This window comes from Lolium rigidum, chromosome 4, assembly GCF_022539505.1.
Source record: "Lolium rigidum isolate FL_2022 chromosome 4, APGP_CSIRO_Lrig_0.1, whole genome shotgun sequence".
Taxonomy (NCBI): Eukaryota; Viridiplantae; Streptophyta; class Magnoliopsida; order Poales; family Poaceae; genus Lolium; species Lolium rigidum.
In genome coordinates this window covers 31,494,491-31,517,941 of record NC_061511.1, presented here as the reverse complement: position 1 = coordinate 31,517,941, position 23,451 = coordinate 31,494,491, and the positions used below count along the sequence as shown (strand labels likewise).

Here is a 23,451-nt window from a genome sequence, read left to right as displayed (position 1 = left end):
TGGTCTATATCAGCTGCAAGCCGATGTTGATATTCATGTCAACATGTATGTAAAATTAGTAGGAATTTATTTAAAGTAGTAATGTGATGCTATATCCACGAAGTTACATAACGCCATTGGCCCTACCAAGTGATATTTAGCTACACCCAGCTTAGACAAGGACGTGAACTCCGTTAGGGAATATGGAAACAATTCGCTATAGATTGTTAACCTCCTGTCACGACTTTGTTGTTCCCATGTACGACGTGGTTGCTCCCAGATACTGTGTTGTGGCTTCCAGATACGGTATTGTGGCTCCCAGATACAGTATTGTGGCCTCCAGATACTTTATGATGGCTCCCAGATACGGTATTCTGGTTCCTTGTTACGACATGGTTGTTACCAGTTACAACATGGTTGGTCCCAGACACGGTGTTGTGGTTCCCAGACACAACATTGTCGTTCCCGGATGTGACAGTGTTGTGGTTCCCAGAAACAACATTGTTGATCCCAGATCTGACATAGTTATTGGTCCCGGTTATTGTGTTTGGTTGCTCACTCAGTGCTATTTGGTTATGCTTCACCTGCAATGGCATGTTAGTGGAAGCCGTACCCAGTGAATGACCAACAATGTTGGGGCAACTGAGCCTTCTCTGTAAATTCTTGGGTATCTCACCAACCAATGAATTATTTGAGAGATCCAAGTAGCAAAGGTGGTCAAGCACACCAATCCATGATGGGATTGTGCCGACCAGTTTGTTGTTGGCGAGGTTGAGCGACTCCAGCCGTGCAAGGCCAGCCAAGGATGCTGTTGGGATGTGGCCTGCGAGTCCATGCCCACGGAGCCATAAAGTAGTGACACGGCCGCTTCCGCCGTCGCATCCCACACCTTCCCAACTACAGCAAGAGTTACCGAACCACTTGGCATGGAGGAGGACGCCCCCATTGCTGAGATTACCGGCGAACCCGCGCAGTGCAAGGAGGTCATCAGGGTGGCACGACACCGCCACGCTCGCCGCCGGCAGGAGGAACGCCAAGAAAAGGAGCAAGAACCAACTTTTCTCCATTGGTTCAGCTATGTAAGATTTTTTTTTTGATTGCAAACAAGTGCTGTGGGCAAAATTTGCTTGGGTGGTGCATCCTATTTTATAGTGCTTGGGTGGTGCATCCAATCTTATAGTGCGTGTGTTTCCTTATGTAAGCATGCATGGGTGGTCGACTACTAGTCTACTTCCACAATTAGATCTTGGTTTTTGTTCTCGCTGTCAGCTAGCTACGAAGAGAAAGAGGGACACAAAAATTAACAAATTGTTCCCATACGAAAATAGTATAGCTGTAATTCCCAATTTTACAACGCTCAAAACAAAATAATAATACAAAGTAATAGAAATAATGATTTTCTGCTGTAATACAAATAATTATATTGAAATATAGTTACATGAACATATATAGTTTAATAACAACTATTTCGTAAACCTTTAAAAAATAAGAAATATATTTCAATAAAATTTATATATCTCGACTTTGTTAGATATACATACTCCCTGGTGGAGGAGTACGGACTTACGCGAGGAATGTCCCTGCTGGCTGGTGTGTAACATGATATCGTGTGGTTCTCCGGGGAGAGGCCATGGCGAGACATCAAGCAGCAACACTTGTACGAGCCTGATGTTCACTAATTTTGAGCTTCCGGAGGCTGACGAGATGTTGGCTACTGGTGGTTAATTACAGATATCAAAATTATTTAGTGAAATCTCTTTATTCAAGTTTCCTTGATTCAGGGGGTAAAATATATAAGGATGTTAGAAATGAGAAATCGACGTTGCCGATGAAAGTAAAAAAATTCCGTTGGATGTGTTTTCGCGGAAGGATTCAAGTGACTATGGATCACAAATCAAAAGGGTGGCATGGGGAGCTGGGCTACACCTACTATGGTGAACTGGAGTCAGAAAATCACCTGATTTTCCAATGCGCAGTGTCAAACTTTCAATGGTGTGTTACAGAGGCGTTAGGTTGGAGTAGGCGTCCTGAATCGTTTGATGATTTAATGTCAATCTCAATGTGTAAACCTGGGGATAGCTCGAAATTATATTGGTTAGGTAATTTTTGGAGCCCTCTCTCTTGGTCTGTTTGGCTAACTCGTAACGATGCAGTTTTCAAAAAAAAAAAATTATAAGCTCTCCCAACTAATATTCCGTTCAAAATCTTCTTTATTGTCTCAGTGGACTTGCATGTTGCCGGGGAAGTGAGAGAAGAGATGGAGATGCCTGGTGGAAACATTGCAACATGCAGACTATATCGGGTCAAAGGCGAGGAATTGGCTGATTACTTGGTGTCTGTTTTTTCCTGTTAGTGTTGTCCAAGCTGGCTACTAGCTATCTCTTCCTCTCTCTCTGTGGGTCTGAGCTTCACTGTCTGGAGTAGCCAGCTTAAGTTTGTTTGCTTTTCTTTTGTTTAGCTGGTTTCCCTAGCTAGTTTTTCTGAATCTGTTTCGTTGTGTAATCTGGTGCACCCAAATAATACTAGGTGTCTATTCATGAAAAAGCAAGGCGCCGTTTGGTCCTTTCCTCTAAAAAAGAAAAGGAAAAAGAAAAACACGCGTACGAGCCTCATTTGCACAGATGGATTCGTGCCGACATGGTTGTCTACATTGTCATGCGGCATATCGTCATGAATCTGCGGTATATATTTATCTGTGATTTGTTAGGCTAGGTGGGAGGAGCAAGATAATGTCCACATTGACTGGTGTGTAACATCATATTGTGCGATCCTTCGTGGAGATGTCATGTCCGCAACAACACATGTACGACCCTCTTCGGACACGGATTCCTGCCGACATCTTGCCTACTCCCTATCCTAGGGATAAAATATACAGTAGTATTCATTGAACATGTGATTACGTAGATTGAAAGAATCAGCCGAGTAAAGGCTAATACGTAGATGGGCTTGACCGTGTTGTATTTTGTGGCCTATGCATGAGCAAGCGCGCGGTGGCAATTGTTTATAATCATCATTCTAGTCTTACAGAGGCTAAACCAGTTATAACACGGGTTTCCTCTTATTTTCTAAAATAGTAAAACCATCACATGAAGTATACATACATGACTTTCATAACAGAGCCTCTAGCCTAGCAAATAAATTTATGTATTTTAAACAAATATTTTTCTCACATGATTTTACTAATGTTTGTATCTTTTTGTATGCAGACTTTGGAGGCTGTACTGAAGTGAAGTGATGGATTATTGGTATTTGTCTTTTCAGACGTTGATCTGGTAATGTGGCAGAGATTCGGTGCTCCGGGTCTTATCTTGGATATATTAAAATTCTACAGAAGTTGAGGATTTCTTCTCTTTTCATCATTTCAGAAGCGTTCAGTTCAGTGGGTGTGGCAGAGTCGAGTGGATGGCACCAACAGGATTATTTTATGTGGCACTCGAGTTTAACAACCGTGTGATTTCCGTATGAGTGGATGGCAGCAGCAGCATAGCACGATCGTTATGCACAGGGCAACTCAACGTTGCAAAATACTACTTCTATTCTATATTATAAGCTGTTTTGGCGGAAAATTCAGTCCGGCTCACAGGTGTGTATGAACTAGCTGTGTGCAAACATATTTTAAATTGTTCAGAATATCAGAATCTGCATCTAGACATTCTTTATTTGTATGCAAGTTTTCGGGCAAAGGGAAAAAAAAATTGTCCCATATAAATTAGACAAATTTTGATTTTCAAAGATGATTATTTAGGGAACAATTTTTTTGTCATTTTTACACAGACCATAAAAATACTATTTTTACAGAAAACTTCTGTACAAACATAGACTGTTTGGATGTACAAGTGAAGTTTTATTTCGGAATTTTTTGGTATTTTTAAATTTTATTTGTATGCATTTTTAACAATAAGTTCATATGCACCTATGAACCAAAACACCACCTCCCCGCTTTGGTAAATTAATTTAGTTTGTTAAAAATACTTATAATTTGGAAGAGCTAATTGAGCTGAAAGTACAAGAACTTGTTAGCCGGGTGAATTTTGGTACAACTACTTGTAAATTGTGGTCAGGTAGTACAATAACTTGCTAGGCGGGTGCAAATTAGTACAAAAGTTGCTCTGCCAAAAACATGTAGCACTATTCTTTTACGAAAAGACCCACGTATATATTCTTCTCGTTGCCGTGGCCCTCGCCTCTTTTCCCCAGTTGGTAATTAAACCAGGGAGCCAAATCCCGACGTGGGTTTTTAAGTGTAATCGGGGAACCACCTTTTTACCCGGGAGAGATTTCCACGGACGTTTGGTAACAGCACGGGTTGGAAGGGGATGTGTGTGGATGAAGGAACCATGTGTCGCAAGGTCGCGGGTGAGGACCAGCAGGACCGTGTCGCAAGGTCGCGGGTGAGGACCAGCAGGACTTCGCTTGTGGTCCCTTCTGGAGGAGTCGAGAGATTGCGGCTGGGGCGTCGCTCGCGGTCGCGGGGCGGAGGAGCTCGGAGGCTGAGGCATCGCGTTGTCGCGAGGGCGAGCAGGGAATTCCTCCCCGACCTCTCAAGGTGTGGAATAGGCTCCCGGGGAAGAGCCGCGGAACGGTAGGGTTACCCCCATGTCGTGGGCTACCAAACGGATCCGTTCGATTTACCAGGGTGATTCGGCCCATCCACAGAAGAGGAGGAGACGACTCTCCGGATGTGACCACGGCAGGTGCTACAGGGTCCAACACTTCGTTGATGCGGGAGCAAGGAGACATAGCATCTACACTAAGAGCAATGAGGGAGAGATTGGATCTCAGATCGTGTGTCTTCTAGGGTCTAGCTCGGGGGTTTATATGGACACCCCCGATCTAGGGTTACATGGAGATAAGTCTGAATCATATCAGTTGCTACTAATCCGGGATTCGTTACTCCTCTTCCAAATAAGCTTCGTCTTCAGTCGCCTGGGCCTTCAGCCCAGTCGCCCCTAAGGGTTTTGGCCCAGTCGCACCAGGGTCTTGGCCCAGTCGCACCAAGGGCTTGGGGCCCAGTCGCTCCAGGGGCTTGGGGCCCAGTCGCCTGTGTCGACTAGAACTCTCCTTGGGCCCCCTTTCCTACGCCGAGTGAGACTGGTGACACACCCCCTAGGGTATATCCCCATCAGTAGTCCCCGAGCGCGTCGATGATGAAGCAAGAGCTTGAGGCAGGGCTTGAAGAGATCTGGCGATGGGTTGAAGCAAGTCGTTGACGGGCTCCTGAAACAAAAGTTAGAGTAGAATCCCAGCCTTCAGTCGCAAGGAGCCAGTCGGAATGCTCCAACTAATGTTTACCATTCGACGTATGACAGTCGGCGTTTGCCAGTCGTCGTGTGTCAATCGGCGCACGTTGTCAGGAAGGAACACGTGGCGAATCCAACGGCTAGATTCACGTTGACCGAGGCGTGAGCTGCTGCTCTGCGTTTGACCGTTGGGCGTGATAAGATAGTTAATGGCTAGTTAACGACCGCGCAAATAACTCCGGTGCAAATCTCGGCCATTGATCTTCGGGCGACGATTTCGGAACGGTATTGGACGGCGGATCTTGTTCCTTAACTCGGGCGAGTGAAAAGGTATAAAAGACTAAACATCGGGCTAGGAATGCACACTCCGCCACACTTCTTTCTTGTTCCTTCTCCATTCCTTCGTCTTTCTCCGCTCTCATACTCAGTCTACCCCGCGACCAAGCTCCGGTTGCATTGATGGCGGCCAAAGGATGGGGGAAGTCCAAGGTGACGAGGGACGCCCTCCTCCCATACATCTCTGCCGGGATTATCCCCGAGATGAGGCACGGGAGGTGGAGGGTTCCGGCGGCGAACGAGACGGAGCCGCTGCCGAGGCCGGGGGAGTTCGTAATCTTCATGAGCTTCCACGACTGCGGCTTCGCGCTCCCCACCTCCGATTTTCTGCGGCAGCTCCTGGCGTCCTACAACATCAAGATCTCCGACCTCGGGCCGGAAAGCGTCCAGCAGATCGCCTTGTTCATGGCGCTGTGCGAGTGCTACCTGGGCTGCCCGCCCTACTTCCCAGTGTGGGTGTCCATCTTCCATGGGCGGGCGTCTCGGGTGAGCAAGAGCGACCAGTCGCTCATCCCCAACGGCGGGATCACCTTCCAGGTGAAGTCCGGAGAGGCCTTCATTGACATGGCGCTCCTGAAGAAGGCACAGGCGCATTGGCGCAAGTATTGGTTCTATGCCACGAAGCTTGCCCGGGCGGGTGAAGTCGCCATCGCCCAATACTCGCCCGAGCCGAGCGTGCCCCGACCTCGAACCAAGGAGTAAACCTCTATGGACCCAGGAGGAGCTCCGAGATGATGTATATATATGGTTTGTAATAATATGTGAATGAGTTATGGATCAGCTATGTTTCTGTTGTACTACTCTGAGGGATGTAATATTTGCGGATTGGTACTTCGCGAATGTTATATCAACGACTGGCATACTACAACATGCAGTGGTATGCAGGGTCACCACACTGATGGCAGTGCGTGCGAGGTCTGGGATTCCCAGGCCCCCGCCAGCAGCGGCCTACACACCCGCGCCCAGTTGACGTGGCAATGTCCACCGTTGGCATCAGCCCTACCAGCCCATAGGAATCCTCGCAAGATTTTGTTGACCTTCCTTTAGTGTTTTTTTGTCGAGACTCAGCACCAACAACTAGTGCAACAGAATCGTTGCGAGAACCGAGCGGATTAGCGCCAAGCGCCCCGCTCTCGGCATCATCGATGCCCTCCAGGTAGGTAGTTTGTCAGCCAATCGGTCTAACAGGGGCTGGAATGCTGCAGGCGTCAGCTTCCTGATAGACAACGGGATGCCAAGGTATTTCACCGGGAACGGCGCTAGCTGGCACTCCATGAGTTCAGCAGCGCCAGCGGCCTCAACATCCGAACAAGCGATCGGGGATACTGAGCATTTAGCAAAGTTGGTGCGCAACCTTGATGCATGTCCAACGAGCTCCAGGATACCGCGCACAACACGCAGTTCCGTCTCATATGGGTGGCAGAAGATCACCACGTCGCCCACATATAGTGACACCGACGTCGCTAAGTCCCGCCGCGCTAAGAGTCTCAAAACTCCTAGCTCAATTGCCTTAGCCAACATCCTGTTGAGCGACTTCATCATCAGAACAAACAACGCTAGCGATAGGGGATCCCCCTATCTCAGGCCTCTCCGTTGCCAAATCGGGGGGCCTCGCTCGCCATTGAGCATCACCCTAGTACTCGCAATGGATAGGAGGATGGACACCAGTTCCCGGAACCTTGGTCCAAACCCTAACTTGCGGAGGATCTCCATAAGGAAACCCCAAGAGACGGAGTCAAAGGCGCGAGCAATGTCCAGCTTGAGCGTCACTCGAGGCTGTAGGAATCTAGCTGTCTGCTGGACCAATAAGAAGTTGTCGTGGATACAACGTTTGCGAATGAACGCACATTGGGTCGATCCACCAGCGACTCCATCCGAGGGGTTAGACGAGTAGCCAACGCCTTTGCAACCAGCTTGACAAAGATATGGATCAGGCTGATCGGTCGGAGTCGCCAAGCGCAGCCGCATCTGGGCGCTTAGGCAGCAGGATCAGCAAGACCTGGTTAAGATCTTGGAACCCGCGTCCACACTTAATTTTTCATAAGTTTCCACTAGCTACAATTTTTGCAGGAAATTAGAGGAAATATTTGGGAAAATCAGGAAATTACCAGGGGGAGGATTTGAATTGACGTGGATTCATATCAGCGAATAATAAAAGAAAGAGGCGCTGTTGAGTGCGCGCCTGGCCCTAGATCCGTGGATAGGGGGATTGGAGCTGCTCAACTGCACGCCCGCGTATACAGTTTCGCGTTGCGCTGCTTGGGGTGAGCGCCGGCGGAGATCGACTGACAGGCTGCTATGCGGGTGCTGCTTCTGGTTCGCAAAATCGCAACTGCAAAGCTGTGTGCGAGGCCTGCATGGCTGGTTGCCTCCTATGCCTTTTTTTCATCTCGATGGATCCAGCCTAGTGTACGAGATGAAAAAATCCCAAAAAGAAACTCTGAAATCTACTGTCGGAACCAGGCCGAGTTCATTACAGTTTCGGGACAGCAAGATCTGGTAAGCGTTCGTCTTCCGCTGCTAGCCCTATAATCCCCCAGTAGGTCGGATCGCGTTCGTCTTCGGCTGCTAGCCCTATAATCCATTGATACCACTCCTAGTAATTTCAGTTGGTTGCTTGCCCTAGAATTGCCGATGGATCTAAAAAAAGAAAAACCGGAAGGAGATCAATCGATCGAAGGAAATCTTGGAGGAGAAACCATGCCTCGGGTGCTCTACTGTGCTCCTCTAGATCCTCATTTTCCCTTGCCGCCCGCAGGACACAAGGAGCCACCATCTACGCCATCAATTCAGTCTACTACCGCAACCCAACAACACGTGGACCTTGATGATCCGAATTCCCCTACATCCCCGCTCCCTGATCCCAACCGCGAAGAAGAGTAAGCTAAAACTTCTTTGTCATCTGTAGTCCATCTGATTTTATCCCCTCTTTCGGTTTCGTTGCAATACATAACCCTTTTGATGATCAAATCTTCTAGGGATTATTACGAGTATGAGACTGACAGCGACTGCCCGCCTACCCCGGAGCAGAAAGACCAAGACTACAGCGATCTCGACGATGAATGTTTTCAATCCCATCTGCTAAATGTCCCTGAGTATGCCAACACGGCGCTGGAGCACTACAACAGCAATGACAAGCACAAGGTGAACTTTTTTTTTTTAATCGTCTCCGTTTCCAATCTATATGTATTGCTTCTTGCTCTATAGGTTGAGATAGTTTTGGGTTTCTTTTTATCTCTGTTTCGAATCTATATGTGCACTATTATTGTACCTAGGATGATTTTGTATCTCTGTCTCCTCTCGAAATATGCGCTGGTGTTGTTGGGTGATTTCTTTTTATCTCTGTTTTGAAAATGTATGTGCAGTATTATTATATGCAATGAAACGGTTTTAGCTATTTTAATGTTCTATTCTACTCAACGATGCATGTCTTTGAGCAGTTAGAGCATCTCCACCGGCACCCCCGATAGCTATTTGGGGGCTGGTACGGTTTTTTGGGTCCTAAAAAGGGCCGGCGCGGTTTCGAGCCAATAAAAGCGCAGACAACCCCGTGCCGGCCCCTCGCCAAGGGCGCGAATCGGCCGCGCCGGACCAAGCGCCACGACGGTTCCCGCACGTCCTTTCTGCCATTTCTCGCCGCTTCCCACGCTTGCTCGTCATCGCATATGAACGCCACCGCCGCTGAACGGACACCATAGCTGCCGCCGTAGCTAAAAGTGTCTCGTCGCCTTACTACTATGTACTCTCGCGCCCTGCCTCCACCCCCGTCTCCACCTGCACCTCCATCTGCCGGCACCCCTGACTTTGACGACGTGGAGGAGGACCCTCAACTCGTAGAATACGAGCAGTGGGAAGCGGTGACGCTTGCGGCGACCGTAGATGCTTTTGTTGCGGTCGAGCGACACCAACACCAACAGGAGGTAGATGCTTTTGTCGCGGACGAGCGACACTAGGAGGCGGATCGGCAGCGGCTACGGGAAGCGAACACGTGGCGCTTGGAGGCGCAGGAGGAGCGTCGGCTCCAGGATGAACTGCGTTGGCGTGTGGAGGCGTTGGAGTAGCGGCTGCGGACGCAGAGGGTGGAGCACCAGCGGCGGGAGGAGCTGCAGTTGCGGAAGGAGGCGGCGGGCACGGATTTGGTGGCCTGGGAGGAGGAAGAGGCGGTAGCGGAAGCGAAGGACGACGAGTCCCTTGATTGGTCCGACGACGAGTCCCTCGATTGGTCCGATGACGGGCTAGACGCGGAGGAGCAGGCGGCGCAATAGAAGGCGATCCTCGAGTCGTTCGAGTCGCTCAAGAAGGTGGAGGACAACGCCCGTGCCCGTGAGGAGGATAACGAGGAGCGGTGGCGCCATGCCATCAACCTATGAAAACTCTTTATTTTAGCTAAAAATTTCTACCGGGGCCTTCGTATTGGGGACGCTGGTGTGGGAACCCGTTCCCCAAATGGAGGACGGTAGTGCCGGCGCACCTGCTGTTGCCTAGGGGGGCACCGGTGGAGATGCTCTTAGTTGCTATACATATACACAAGCGAAACCACTCTCCTTTTTCCTTCTTACTGTTGTCTAATCTGATGCTATATTAATTGTTCAGTGTATTAAAGATGCATAATCATCTGAATATGTATGTGGATACTGTGGTAGATTATATCTGTTGTCTAATCTGATTATTATTGGGGGTATCTTACTTTTCGTCAACTGTTAGGGTGGCACCGGTGGAGATGCTCTTAGTTGCCATACATATATACACAAGCGAAACCACTATCCTTTTTTCTTCTTACTGTTGTCTAATCTGATGCTATATTAATTGTTCAAGTGTATTAAAGATGGATAATCATCTGATTATGTATGTGGATACTGTCGTAGATTATATCTGTTGTCTAATCTGATTATTATTGGGGGTATCTTACCTTTCGGCAACTGTTAGTTTTCACCTTTACTTCGTCTTCTAATAAAATATATTTGTTGTCTTAATTTGTTCTTAATTCCTTATTCTTGATTAAAACTTAGATCAAGTATCAGCTCATCAAAGCCATCGTCAGCTGTGAAATTATGTATGATGGTGTCTATCAGCATGTGAATTTTACGGCAAAAAGCACTCTGGAGAATTCAAAGGAGGAGTTCTTCTTTGCGGAGCTACGATATGATCATGATGTACATGATTGGCTACCTGTATGTATAGTTGCTCTAGACGAGAACGAAAGAGTAGGTTAGTTCTCAATCAAATTTTGTACTACTTCTATTCTTTTTTCAGTTGAAATCCAAACTTATTACAATAACCCCTCACTTCTGTAGGTGGGTTTTCAGAGCTCCTAGGCAACGGTGGTGTTGATCCTCGACATTGTTTTGGTTGTGCAGATATAGTGAAGCACCCGCTGGATGGATCCTTATATGAGGCTGGTCATTATCTAGTTGAGAATTCCTTCTTTCATAGATATATTGAAGTACTTCCAGGCCTAGCAACTCAATCGTGTGATGTGCAAGTTCAATCTCCGGAAGAGTAGACTCGTCATATAGCGGCCAAGTGCGGGTTCGATGATGTTTCTTCCCTGACTGGGCAAAGCAGCGGATCTGGGATCCAAGCGGCGTTCCGGGGTGTTCTCTGGCCGACATGTCATAGAGAAGAGGGTGGTGCTTCTTCCGTCGGTGAATATAAGATCCAAGGGAGTGTTGTGTGTTTTTCTTTCTTTTTCAGGGTGTTATCAGTTGTCTATTCTCCCTCGCTCCATAGTGTTGTCTTGTGCGTGCCTTGTAACCTTCTATGGAATGGACACACGTTGTAATTGTCTATGGAATGGACACGTGTCATATAGCAAGGAATGATTTTTAGGGATATTATTGTAAGACTGACTGTAGTTTATCTACGATGAAACGAGCCTACTATTCCGGAGATTGAACTTCCCATCAGGTCCAATGTTGGTTATAATAGTTTAAAATAATCAGAAGAAAGCCATGTGTGAATTCATGAATGATTGGGGGACATTCTTAGACAGATACACACCACATAAATTCTATGTTCATTGTAGACTGTTTGAGCTCACCGAAATAAGGTCAATCATAACAGTAGTTCACCGGCTGAACTCGCTGCAAATGAGAAGAAAGAAGGATCAATTCCTACCTACAAGCACGAACAGAAGTATTGGATTACTCATTTTTTACCACATGGACGCTATGTTTCCAACGGTACAACACAATAGCAGCACTTCGAGCACACTGCCTCATCTTCGCTAGCAAGCAGCCCAAGGTCGTGTAGGTATATGATTTAGCACATAGTTTGTGCCTCAAATGCTCCAAAGATAGTAAGCAAAAAAGATAGTTCCCGCCGTGAATAATTATTGAACTCTTGTTAATTTTCATCAAAACACGAGCAAGGCATTTAAACACTACCTACATATAATTCACATGATATATAATTAAGGTTGCAACCTAACAACTAAAAACAAGAGCTGAGCTGCTAAGTTTGATCTTGTTTAAGAAATTTTATATCTACTCCCTCCGTCCCACGAAAAGTGTGAGAATTTTCCCAATTCGAATGTATCTAGACACTCAAAGCATATAGATACATTTCAATTTTCGCAAATCTCAGACACTTTTAGTGGGACGGAAGGAGTACTTCAGTTTCCTGTATTGGACATATAAATATATTATGGGCTGAATAAACATCATTTGGCCATAGTTCAGCTGTGCTACCTTGCGAAGGGTGATTGTGCTTTTGTTCTCTGCACACAATTATGGAAGTCGGTTTTTAGAAACTCTTATATCTGATGGTTCGTGGTTTTCTGTTAGTTCTGCAACCATGTAGTTACAACCTATTGTTTGTGATCACTGATCAGACTAGGTCTGTTTTGTGACTCATCCTAAACTTGTGGTTTGCAATATCACTCTGTCATGGGATTGTGTGGTGAGTATTAAATAAACTTTTCCATTGGGCATTACAAAATATTGGGCCTTCCCCTAATGAGGATAGAACGAAAACAGCGGTCTGAAAACACCTAAGCTGATGTGCCTTAGAGAGAAAGGAAACATCGGCCTGAAAACATCTAAGATGATGTGCCTTAACATACCTCGGTGCCGGTAAGGGCATGTACAATGCAAGATGCTTATGGAGGTGCTTAGAGAAATAAACTGGTTTTTATTTAAACACTAGCGCTTATTTATACAAGGTAGATACCTAACTAGACATCTCACCTATACAAATAAGTATTGGTACTTAACAAAAATATTTGATTTATTTTCGCAAGCACCTTGCATTATAGATGGCCTAATACCCATTGCTATACCAATGTCAGCAAGTTTTAGAGTGGCCGAATCATTACTTCATCTCCGGTCATAGCAAAACCTTCACCATCTTCTTTTAACAGTCTCGCAATATCTTGCTTGTGCGTAGGCTCTGCTCTAGAGAACAGAAGGCCACCTTTCCTTGGCAGAAGCATCTTCTTATCCTCAATTGCCATGAAACTCCTTCCCCATAAAGCTCTTCAAGCTAAGGCCATCTTCAACAGAGCGACGCAAAACAGCGCAAAACAGACGATCAAAGTGGCCGTGCGTCTCCTCTTGCATCAGTACAAATGGTCGAATTCGACCGCGCAGCCGTTTGCTCGAGGTGCCTCCAACGGCCCGACGCAAACAGTTTTTAAAAAAAAATCATTGAAAAGAAACATAATTTACATAGTGAATAAAAGGAAAAATAAATAAAACTAAAAGGCCTATGTAGTGCTTGCTACCCTAGCCTACTCCTTGTCCTTGTCGTCGATCACGGCCAACTCCGGTATTTCCAAGGGCCAGTTGGCAGTTGGCGGGATGTACACCGGTGCTGTCAGTGGTGGAGGTGGTGGTGGAGTAGCCGACGCAGCCCACCGGTTGAATGGCGGAGGTGGAGGTGGCAGCTGGCGCGGGGCCGAGTTCTGCAGCACCCATTTGGAGGGCATCATCCTCCGTGAGGCCTGGCGGCACGATGTCGGTGATGTACCGGGACAGCGATGCACGCACCGGTCGGTCCACCTCCGACACGAGGACGTCGAGCCTCTTGATCTCGTCGTCGATCATCGTCGACGGCAGCTGAAACTCCCGGCCCTCCGCCGTGGCCTTGTGCCACTCGTAGAAGACGCAACCGATGAAGTCGTCACTTTCGTCCTTGGCCTCCTCGTCCTCGTCGATGTCGTCCTGGGGAGACGCAGGTGGTGGCGGCTGCCATGGTCCATGAGGCGCAGCAGGTGGCGGAGGTGTATCAAAGGCGTAGATGAGCTATGCTGACGGTAATAAATGTGCCGACGGCAACCGGGATGTGCTGACGAGGGGTATATGCTAACGGTCCTACGCCGCCAGCGGCTGTCGGTATAGGCATATACCGCAGTATGTGGACCTATGCAGACGGCAATTGCCGTCGGCGTAGATCTTGTTTCCTATAGTGACGGTACTCAAGAGGCAGCGACGCTACCACCTCCGAACGCGCTTGGGGTGGGCGGCGAGCTGGGCATCTTGGAGGGTCGGTCCACCGCGCCGCGGCACCTGGCCTCCGCGGCCTCCCATGCTGCCTTTGGTACTCCGGACAGTGCAAAACATGGAACAACAACCAAAACGTGTGACAAGATTTATTCGACCGGTTCCTTAAAGCTCGCCAATTCCATTGAAAATATACAGCCAAAATGTCCATTGTTATCAATACTTACTGTATGTGTCTGTCTCATCCTCGAAAAAAAAATGTGTCTGTCCATGTACTCCCTCCGTTTCAGTTTACTAGTCCTCCCCGTATCCCTAGGTCGCCAATTTAACCTATATAATTTAAATTATATAATACAAAAATTATATCAGTAAATAATAGAACATTTAAACTTTCTAACGATATAATTTTTATAACATATAACTAATGTTAACTTGATCAAATTTGCGACCTAGGAGTACGCGTACGCCTAAAAAACTGTGAGAGAGGGAGTATGTCATCTCCCAGTAATTCCAAAAAAAATAATCCCAAAAAGAAACTCCGAAATCTACTGTCGGAACCAGGCCGAGTTCATTACAGTTTCGGGACAACAAGATCTGGTAAGCGCGCGTTCGTCTTCCGCTGCTAGCGCTATAATCCCCCGGTAGGTCGGATCGCGTTCGTCTTCGGTTGCTAACCTATAATCCACTGATACCGCTCCTAGTAATTTCAGTTGGTTGCTTGCCCTAGAATTGCCGATGGATTAAAAAAATGAAAAACCGGAAGGAGATCAATCGATCGAAGGAAGTCTTGGAGGAGAAACCATGCCTCGGGTGCTCTACTGTGCAAGGACCTGTCTTCCTCTAGAGCCTCCTTTTCCCTTGCCGCCCGCAGGACACAAGGAGCCACCATCTACGCCATCAATTCAGTCTACTACAGCAACCAAACAACACGTGGACCTTGATGATCCGAATTCCCCTACATCCCCGCTCCCTGATCCCAACCGCGAAGAACAGTAAGCTACTTCTTTGTCATCTCTAGTCCATGTGATTTCATTCCCTCTTTCGGTTTCGTTGCTAATACACAACCGTTCTGATGATAAAATCTAGGTATGATTACGAGTATGAGACTGACGACTGCCCGCCTAGCCCAGAGCCGAAAGACTATAGCGATATCGAAGATGAATGTTGCAAACCTCATCTGCTAAATGTCCCAAAGTATGCCAACAAGGCGCTGGAGCACTACAACAGCCATGACAAGCACGAGGTGAAGTTTTTTTTAATCGTCTACCTTTCCAATCTATATGTATTATTTCTTGCTCTTTCTCTATAGCTCTAGAGAGTGAGTTTTGGGTTTCTTTTTTTATCTCTATTTCGAATCTTACTGTTGTCTAATCTGATGCTATATTAATTGATCAAGTGTATTAAAGATGCATAATCATCTGAATATACATGTGGATACTGTAATTTGGTTATTATTAGGGGCATCTTACTTCTAATAAAAATATATTTGTTGTCTTCAATTCGTTCCTAATTCCTTACTCTTGAATAAAACCCAGATCAAGTATCAGCTCATCGAAGCCATCGTCAGCTGCGAAATTATGTATGATGGTGTCTACCAGCATGTGAATTTCACCGCAAAAGGCACTTTGGAGAATTCAAAAGAGGAGTTCTTCTTTGCGGAGCTACGATATGATCATGATATACATGCTTGGGTACCTGTATGCATAGTTGCTCTAGAAGTAAACGAGAGAGTAGGTTAGTTCTCAACCAAATTTTGTACTGATTCGATTCTTTTTTCTGTTGAAATCCAAACTTATTATAACAACCCCTCACTTCTAGGTGGGTTTGCGGAGCTCATAAGCGACGGTGGTGTTGATCCCCGACATTGTTTTGGTTGTCAAGATATAGTGAAGCACCCGCTGGATGGATCCTTATATGAGGCTGGTCATTATCTAGTTGAGAATGCCTTCCTTCATAGATATATTGAAGTACTTCCAGCAACTCAACCGTGTGATCTGCAAGAACAATACTAGTCATGTAGTAACACAGTGCGGGTTCGATGATGTTTCTTCTCCGACAAGTTTGGCTTGGCAAAGCAGCGGATCTGGGATCCAAGCGGCGTTTCGACATGCCACAGAGAAGAGCGTGGTGCTTCTTCAGTCGGTGGATATTCCAGCATTGGAAGATCCACGGGAGTGTTGTGTTTTTTCCTTCTTTTTCAGGGTATTGTTAGTTGTCCATTCTCCCTCTGTCCATAGTGCTGTCGCATGCGTGCCGTGTAATCATCTACGGAATGGACAAGCGTTTTAATTGTCTCTAATGGAATGGACACGTGATAACTTTCTACAAAAAATACTAGTCATATAGCAAGGAATGACTTTTAGGTATATTATAGCAAGACTGATTGTTGTTTATGTACGATGAAACGAGTCTACTCTTCTCGAGATTGAACTTTCCATCAGGTCCACTGTTGGTTCTAATAGTTTAAAATAATCAGATGCAAGCCGTGTGTGGATTCATGAACGATTGGGGGACATTCTTAGACAGATACACCACAGAAATCCTATGTTCATTACAGAGTGTTTGAGCTCACAGAAAACAGTTCCAGATCAATGAACAGACACACTAGTCATCTGCTGACCTCGCTGCAAATGAGAAGAAAGAAGGATCAATTCCAACCTCCAAGCACGAAAACAAGTACCGAAAGACTCATTTTTACCACATGGACGCTATGTTTCCAACGGTACAACACGATAGCAGGACTTCGAGCACTGCCTCTCATCTTTGCTAGCAAGCAGCCCAAGGCCGTGTGGGTATACGATTTAGCACGTCCATTGCATCACCAGAACTGAATAGTTTGGGCCTCAAATGCTCCAAAGACAGTAAGCACAGAAACGGTAGTTCCCGCTGTGAATAATTATTTGCACTCTTGTTTGGCAAATAATTTTCCTCAAAACACGGGCAAGACCTTTAAACACTACCTACATATAATTCAAAGGATATATAGTTAAGGTTGCAACCTAAAAACAAAAAACAAAAAAAAACAAGAGCTGAGCTGCTAAGTTTGATCTTGTTTAAGAAATTTTATCTACTTCACTTTCTTGTATTGGACATCTAAAGAAAACAGTCCCAGGGAAAAATGAGCCAATCCACAACATGTGAATCCTGGCCGTCCGATCCTATGCCGTATGTAGTCTGCATCGTCCATTTTTTCGATCATGTGTTAAGAGCCTTTGGGTTGCCGTTTTGACACTGCTCACATTGTCCGCGCCATCGGTTTTAGTGTGGTGGCTGGGCCATGGTTCTACTCTCCGGTCAGGGGAAAATTCATATTTTTCTCGATCATTTCCTTCCGCTACACTGTGGAGAGGACGGGGCCACTTTTGTGGAGTTGGACAGCGACCCCGGGTCTCTAGGAAGATTGGCGGCCCCTGCGGCTGCGAGGGGTGGCATGGCGAGTTTCTGCTGCCCCCATCTCTACGTACCCGTGTCAGCATTTGTTGGTTTTTTGCGGTTTTCCGTTTTCTCTAGCTTTCTGATTTTCTTTTTCTGTTTTTCTGTTTATTTAATTTCTTTTTCAAAATTTTAACATTTTCAAATTGTGTTTTTTTTTCAAATTTGACCAATTCAAAATTTATTCATTTTATAAATTTTGACTATTTTTCATACTGAACATTTTATAATGTGATTATTTTGAAATCTAAATAATTTTCAAAATATGAACATTTTTCGACAGAAAAAGAAAACGAACGGCAGCACGATCGATTCCCGAACATGAACTGAACCGAGCGCGTATGGGAAGCCTAAACTAGGCCGAGCCCATATGGAACACCGGGGGGTGCTCGTCTGCTGCATACGCTTCGCGTGAAGCATTGTTCCTCCGCCGGGCCGGCACGCTTGCTACGCCTTCGGATCCCCACTGTCGTTCCTCCGCCGCCTCGCCTCGCCTCGTGGACCTCCGGCGGCTGCAAACGGCGACGCCGCGAGTTGAAGGTGAGCTCGCGAGCAGAATCCCCCGGAAGATCGGATCGTCTTCTTCTTCCGCTGCTAGCCCTAGAATCGATTGATAGTTTGATACTACTCAACTAGTAATCTTCAGTTAGTTGCTTGCCCTAGAACTGCCGTTCAATCTAAAAGTAATAATTTCCCGACCGATCTCAACTAGCACTGCTTTGCGAAGAAGATCGATCGAGGGAAATCTTGGAGGAGAAACCATGCCTCGGGTGCTCTTCTGCGCGAGGACCTGTCCTCCTCTAGAGCCTCCTTTCCCCTTGCCGCCCGCAAGTCACAAGGAGCCACCATATACGCCATCAATTCTGTCTACTACCGCAACCCAACAGCACTTTGTTGACCTTGATGATCCGACTTCCCCTACATCCCCGCTCCCTGATACCAACAACCAAGAACAGTAAGTTCTTGGTCATCTGTATATGGTCCACTTGAATCCGTCACATTGTTCGGTTTCGTCGCAATCTAACTATATCCCTTTTGATGATCAAATCTAGGGATTACTACGAGTATGAGACTGACAGTGACTGCCCGCCTACCCCGGAGCAGCAAGACTACAGCGATATCGAGGATGAATCTTCCCAAGCACATCTGCTGAATGTCCCAGAGTATGCCAACACCGCGCTACAGCACTACAACAGCCAGGACGAGCACAAGGTGAAGGTTTTTTTTAATCGTCTCTGTTTCCAATCTATCTCAATATTATACGTGCACTAGTATGGTAGGATGATTTTTGTATTTCTGTCTCGAATCGAAATATGCACTGGTATTGTTGGGTGATTTTGTTTTATCTCCGTTTCGAATCTGTATGTGCAGTATTATTATATGCATTGAAGCGTCTATTCTACTAAACGACGGCATAAAAACCGCAGCAGCCTTTGAGCAGTTAGTTTCCCTACATATACACGAGCAAAACCACGAGAGAATTTCTATTCTGACCTTTACTCCATGTACTAATAAAATGTAGTATTTGTTGTTTTCAATTCGTTCTTATTTCCTTACTCTTGAATAAAACCTAGATCAAGTATCGGCTCATAAAAGCCATTGTCAGCTGCAAAATCATATACGATGGTTTCTATCAGCATGTGAATTTCACGGCAAAAAGTGATCTGGAGAATTCAAAGGAGGAGTTCTTCTTTGCGGAGCTACGACTTGATCATGATATACAAGCTTGGGTGCCTGTATGCATAGTTGCTCTACAAGAAAACGAGAGAGTAGGTTAGTTCTCAACCAAATTTTGTACTAGTTCGATTCTTTTTTCTGTTGAAATCCGAACCTTATTATAGTAACCCTTCACTTCTGTAGGTGGGTTTTCGGAGCTCGTAGGCAAAGGTGGTGTTGATCCCCGACATTGTTTTGGTTGTGGAGATATAGTGAAGCACCCACTGGATGGATCCTTATATGAGGCTGGTCATTATCTAGTTGAGAATTGCTTCTTTCATAAATATATTGAAGTACTTCCAGCAACTCAACCGTGTGTGCAAGACCAAGTCATATAGCGGCCTGGTACGGGGTTGGCTGGGCAAAGCAGCGGATCTGCTATCCAAGTGGCGTTACGGGGTGTTCTCTGTCTGACATGCCATGGATAAGAGGGTGGTGCTTTTTCTGTCGGTGGATGTTCCGGCATTGCTCAGAAGATCCGATGGAACTGTTGTGTTTTTCCTTCTTATTCAAGGTGTTCTCAGTTGTCCTTTCTCACTCTCTCCATAGTGTCCTCATGTGCGTGTGTTGATGGAATGGACATGCGATAACTTTGTACAAAGCTAGGAATGACTTTTAGGGATATATTATTGTAAAGGCTGATTGTAGGATTTTTCGATGAAACGAGTCTACTCTTCTGGAGATCGAACTTTCCATATTTGGTCCAATGTTGGTCCTAACACTACTAGAAAAAGGCCTAGCCGTAAGATTGCTATCAGTGGCGCTACTAAACAGGTGCGCCATTGCTATGTAGCAGTGGCGCACCAAAAAGTGGTGCTCCACTGGTACTCAATTACCAATAGCGCACGTATAAGTGGTGCGCCACTACCCTCAGATATTAATAGCGCACTGAGGGGTGCGCCACCGGCCACCGCACATGCATGCCGCGCCCGAGTGCCACGGCACATGCCTGAGGCCCACCTACATATGAATGTGTCGTGCCTTATCTCTTCTGGCTTCTTCCTCCTCGAACCCAACGACTCCCCCATCTCCAAGATCTAGTTTCTCTCTCCCCCCAAACCTAACCACTCCCCCCATCTCTCTGCAGATCCTCCATGGATTCCCTCGGCTCCTCCTCCTACCTTCACGCCTTCTCCATGGATTGCCCCGACGACAACTCCCTGTACCTCTATCTCGCTCGGCTTTCTCCGGTGCCGGTAGGAAGGGTAGCGGAGACGGCGCGCCATGAGGGCGGGAGGCCGGAGGCTACGAGAGTTTGGGGGAGTCAACGGAGACAGCGACGGAAGCGCGGGTATTCTTGGAGCCCGACCACATCCGCCGCCTGGGTGGAAGCCGCCGTTCGGCCGGTCATCTCCAGCCGGAGCAGCGGGGAGGGCGGAGAAGCGCGGGTCGAGGGCGACGGTGGGCGCTGGGATCCCTGAAGCTGGATGCGGCTCCGACCGCGAGTGCGGAGCAAGGCGTGATGGCGGCGTCCCCTCCCGGGTGGCGACTGGCGGGCGGCACCACGAGCAGCAGCTGCCCTCCCCCTACCCCGATGATCTCGGCGCGGTCGGCGTCGACTCCCCACCTCCACGCCCGAGGACCTCGTCCTCCCCTACATCTCCCACATGCTCATGGAGGAGAACCTCGACGAGGACGTGCAACTCCTCGTCGGCGGGCCCGGCAGCCACGGCGCGCTGGGGCACTGACGCCCGGGCGTCCTCACTCTATCTCCATGGTGGCCTCTGTGTCCATGGTCGACCACCCAGGGCACGGCGAGGAGCACAGCGGCTGGCCAGCACGGCGAGGACAACGTCACGGCCGCCGGCGAGCTCGGGCGACCACCTCAAGTAGGAGACCGTGCAGGCAACCTCAAGGATTTTCAAGATGGGAATGGGCCGGGTTGACCCACCGGGTCGCTGACCCGACCCAAAAAAAACAGGGCCATTGGGCCAGCCGGGTCAGCCTCATATAAGAATCGGGCCAATGGAGCTGGCCCTGTGTGACCCATTGGGCCAGGAGGGCCGACCCACCTATTAACATTTTTTTGGTTTTGTTTCAATATATTTTAGAGAAAGGTATATCCGTAAGGTATGTTGGCCTTACTTCAGAGCTGATCGATCAGGGAGGTGAACTCGGCAAGATGCATGCGTAGAAGGTACAAACAGGTTGAACGATTTTTGATGGACATAGATATTGCGAGGCTAGTGCTAGACTGTTTTCCTACCGTAGCAACTCACATATGCAAACACAAGGAAACTCAACCTCCCGTATCAAACCTCCCGTAACACTTCAAGAAAAAATGGTACAGATTATAGAGCTTTCGTGCATGTATATACATCTTTAGTGTAGCTAATCTAGTAGAATTAGGACACATAATTACTGACTAATCAGACTACACCAAAACATTGCTTCACTAGAACAACATAATCTATAAAAAAAAAGTATATGAAGCAAAATTTGGGTCGACCCGAAATACCCATTGGACCAGCAGGACCATTAACTTTTCTTGAATGGGTCGACCCGCGGCCTCTCAAATTGGCCTTGAGGCCATCGGGGCTGAGGCCAGGGCCAGGTCCGGGCCAGCCCGTTCCCATTCTGAAAGGATTTGATTGCTTTTTTTTTTTTAGGGTTCTAGTTGCAAAGTTGAGAAATTTTGGTATTTTTGCATTTAGGTTATGTAATAACTCTACGTTATAATAATACAACAAACGGGTCAGCTCAGATTCTGCCTGCCACACGCAGGCCACGTGGCCTTTTTTATTTTTCAATTTGTTAAACAAGCAGTGGCGCACCCATAACGATGCAGTGGCGCACTCAGTAGCTTTAGGAGTAGCGCACCCCATAACGATACAGTGGCGCATCCAATAACTTTAGGGGCTCCTTTGATTTAAAGGATAGGAAAAGCATAGGAATAGGAAAGGTATAGGATTGGAATGGCATGTCTAATTGAATCCTATAGGAAGATGAAGTTTGTTTGATTGTAGCAAAGGAATTTTTCCATGAGGTATGAGCTAATGCTTTTTTCCTATAGGAATTACACTACAAGATTCCTATAGGATTTTTTCCTATAGGATATGTTCCTATGAATCAAACAACATGTATAGAAAATTTTCCCATAGGAACCAAATCCTACACAATTCCTATGCAAATCCTTTGAATCAAAGGAGCCCTAGGAGTGGTGCACCCTTTTGTTTACTAGTGGAGCACCTACTAGTGCACCACTGTTGTATAACTTAGTAGTGGCGCACCACTAGCGCGTCACTACTAAAAATTAGCAGTGGCGTGATATTAGTGGCGCACCACTAGTGCGCCACTGATAAGTAAAACAGGTGCACCACTGATAAGCTGTTTTCTAGTAGTGTAATAGTTTAAAATAATCTGAAATAAGCCTTGTGTGGATTCATGCCTCGATGAATGATGATTTGAGGACATTCTTAGAAGGATACACACCATATAATGTTCATTGCAGACTGTCCGAGCTCACACAAAACAGTACAAAGTTTATCAGCAGACAGACTAGTTCACTGGCTGAACTCGCTGCAAACGAGAAGGACCAGTTCCTACCTCCAAGCACGAAACACAGGTATCAAATGACTCATTTACCACATGGACGCTAGCAGACTTCGGGCCAAGGCCGTGCGGGTATACGATTTACCACATCATAAAGCAGACACAACAGACCACCATTGCATCACCAGAACAAAATAGTATGTGTCTCTCGGGAGCGGCGTTTTGGAACATGGGTCCATATGCTCTCTATATTTCGAAATGCATGTTACACACATTTTAAATTTTTAAAAAAATTGAAACTAAAAGTTCGCACGTACATCTTCACGTGCTACGTGCTCACAAAGTCGTTTCATAACAAATCGACTTATGATGTGACGTGTATAAAAAAACAAAATTCAGTGCTAAAAATAATGCTTTTCACAAGATAAACTTTCTCTTTTTTATATAGACCACACAAAATATTGGTTTTTCGTGAAACTTGACGAACGCACCTATATTATGAGGATGTACATGTAGAATTTTTTGTCCAAATTTTTTGACATTTCGAAATATAATTTAATAGTAGAGGGAGCATACGCACCCGGGAGCCGAATTGAATTTCCGGTGTGTCAAACGCTCCAAAGAACAGACACAACGACAGGCCAACAGTGGGCGTAAACAACAGTCAGTTCAAAAAAAAAAGTAAGCAGAAAGGGTAGTTCCAGCCGTGCATAATTATTTGAGCTCTTGTTGGGCAAATAGTTTTCCTCAAAACACGAGCAAGACTTTTAACACTAGCTACATAAGTATAATTCACATGATATAAAATTAAGGTT

The 23,451-nt window shown here is 46.5% G+C and overlaps 2 protein-coding genes and 1 long non-coding RNA gene across 5 annotated transcripts; 2 read left to right on the top strand and 1 right to left on the bottom strand.

Moving 5' to 3' along the window:
* Positions 1 to 206: 206 nt before the first annotated feature.
* LOC124649229 (receptor-like protein 2) lies at positions 207 to 1,046 on the bottom strand. Its single transcript, XM_047188882.1, has one exon. The coding sequence runs from the start codon at positions 1,044 to 1,046 to the stop codon at positions 207 to 209; it is 840 nt and encodes a 279-aa protein (XP_047044838.1).
* A 14,066-nt stretch (positions 1,047 to 15,112) lies between these two features.
* Positions 15,113 to 16,396, top strand: LOC124705754. Its single transcript, XR_007004150.1, has 3 exons — positions 15,113 to 15,239; positions 15,532 to 15,730; positions 15,815 to 16,396. It is a non-coding gene; the product is annotated as an uncharacterized LOC124705754 (long non-coding RNA).
* A 1,778-nt stretch (positions 16,397 to 18,174) lies between these two features.
* LOC124706879 lies at positions 18,175 to 19,839 on the top strand. Of its 3 annotated transcripts, none has more exons than XM_047238545.1 (4): positions 18,175 to 18,383; positions 18,481 to 18,640; positions 19,066 to 19,201; positions 19,289 to 19,839. In XM_047238545.1, the coding sequence occupies exons 1-4, from the start codon at positions 18,190 to 18,192 to the stop codon at positions 19,480 to 19,482; spliced, it is 684 nt and encodes a 227-aa protein (XP_047094501.1). In that variant the 5' UTR covers positions 18,175 to 18,189; the 3' UTR covers positions 19,483 to 19,839. The 3 variants fall into 3 exon arrangements, with proteins under 3 accessions (XP_047094501.1, XP_047094502.1, XP_047094500.1); XM_047238546.1 differs by having other exon boundaries at positions 19,003 to 19,197; XM_047238544.1 differs by having other exon boundaries at positions 19,003 to 19,201.
* The last annotated feature ends 3,612 nt before the right edge of the window (positions 19,840 to 23,451 follow it).

What these genes read in the sequence shown, in the direction of transcription:
- LOC124706879 (XM_047238544.1), top strand. Translation starts at nt 18,190, where the DNA reads ATGCCTCGGGTGCTCTTCTGCGCGAGGACCTGTCCTCCTCTAGAGCCT. An exon ending in GATACCAACAACCAAGAACA is followed by an intron (nt 18,384 to 18,480) that starts GTAAGTTCTTGG and finishes GATCAAATCTAG; the next exon opens with GGATTACTACGAGTATGAGA. An exon ending in ACAAGAAAACGAGAGAGTAG is followed by an intron (nt 19,202 to 19,288) that starts GTTAGTTCTCAA and finishes TCACTTCTGTAG; the next exon opens with GTGGGTTTTCGGAGCTCGTA.
- LOC124649229 (XM_047188882.1), bottom strand. Translation starts at nt 1,046, where the DNA reads ATGGAGAAAAGTTGGTTCTTGCTCCTTTTCTTGGCGTTCCTCCTGCCG.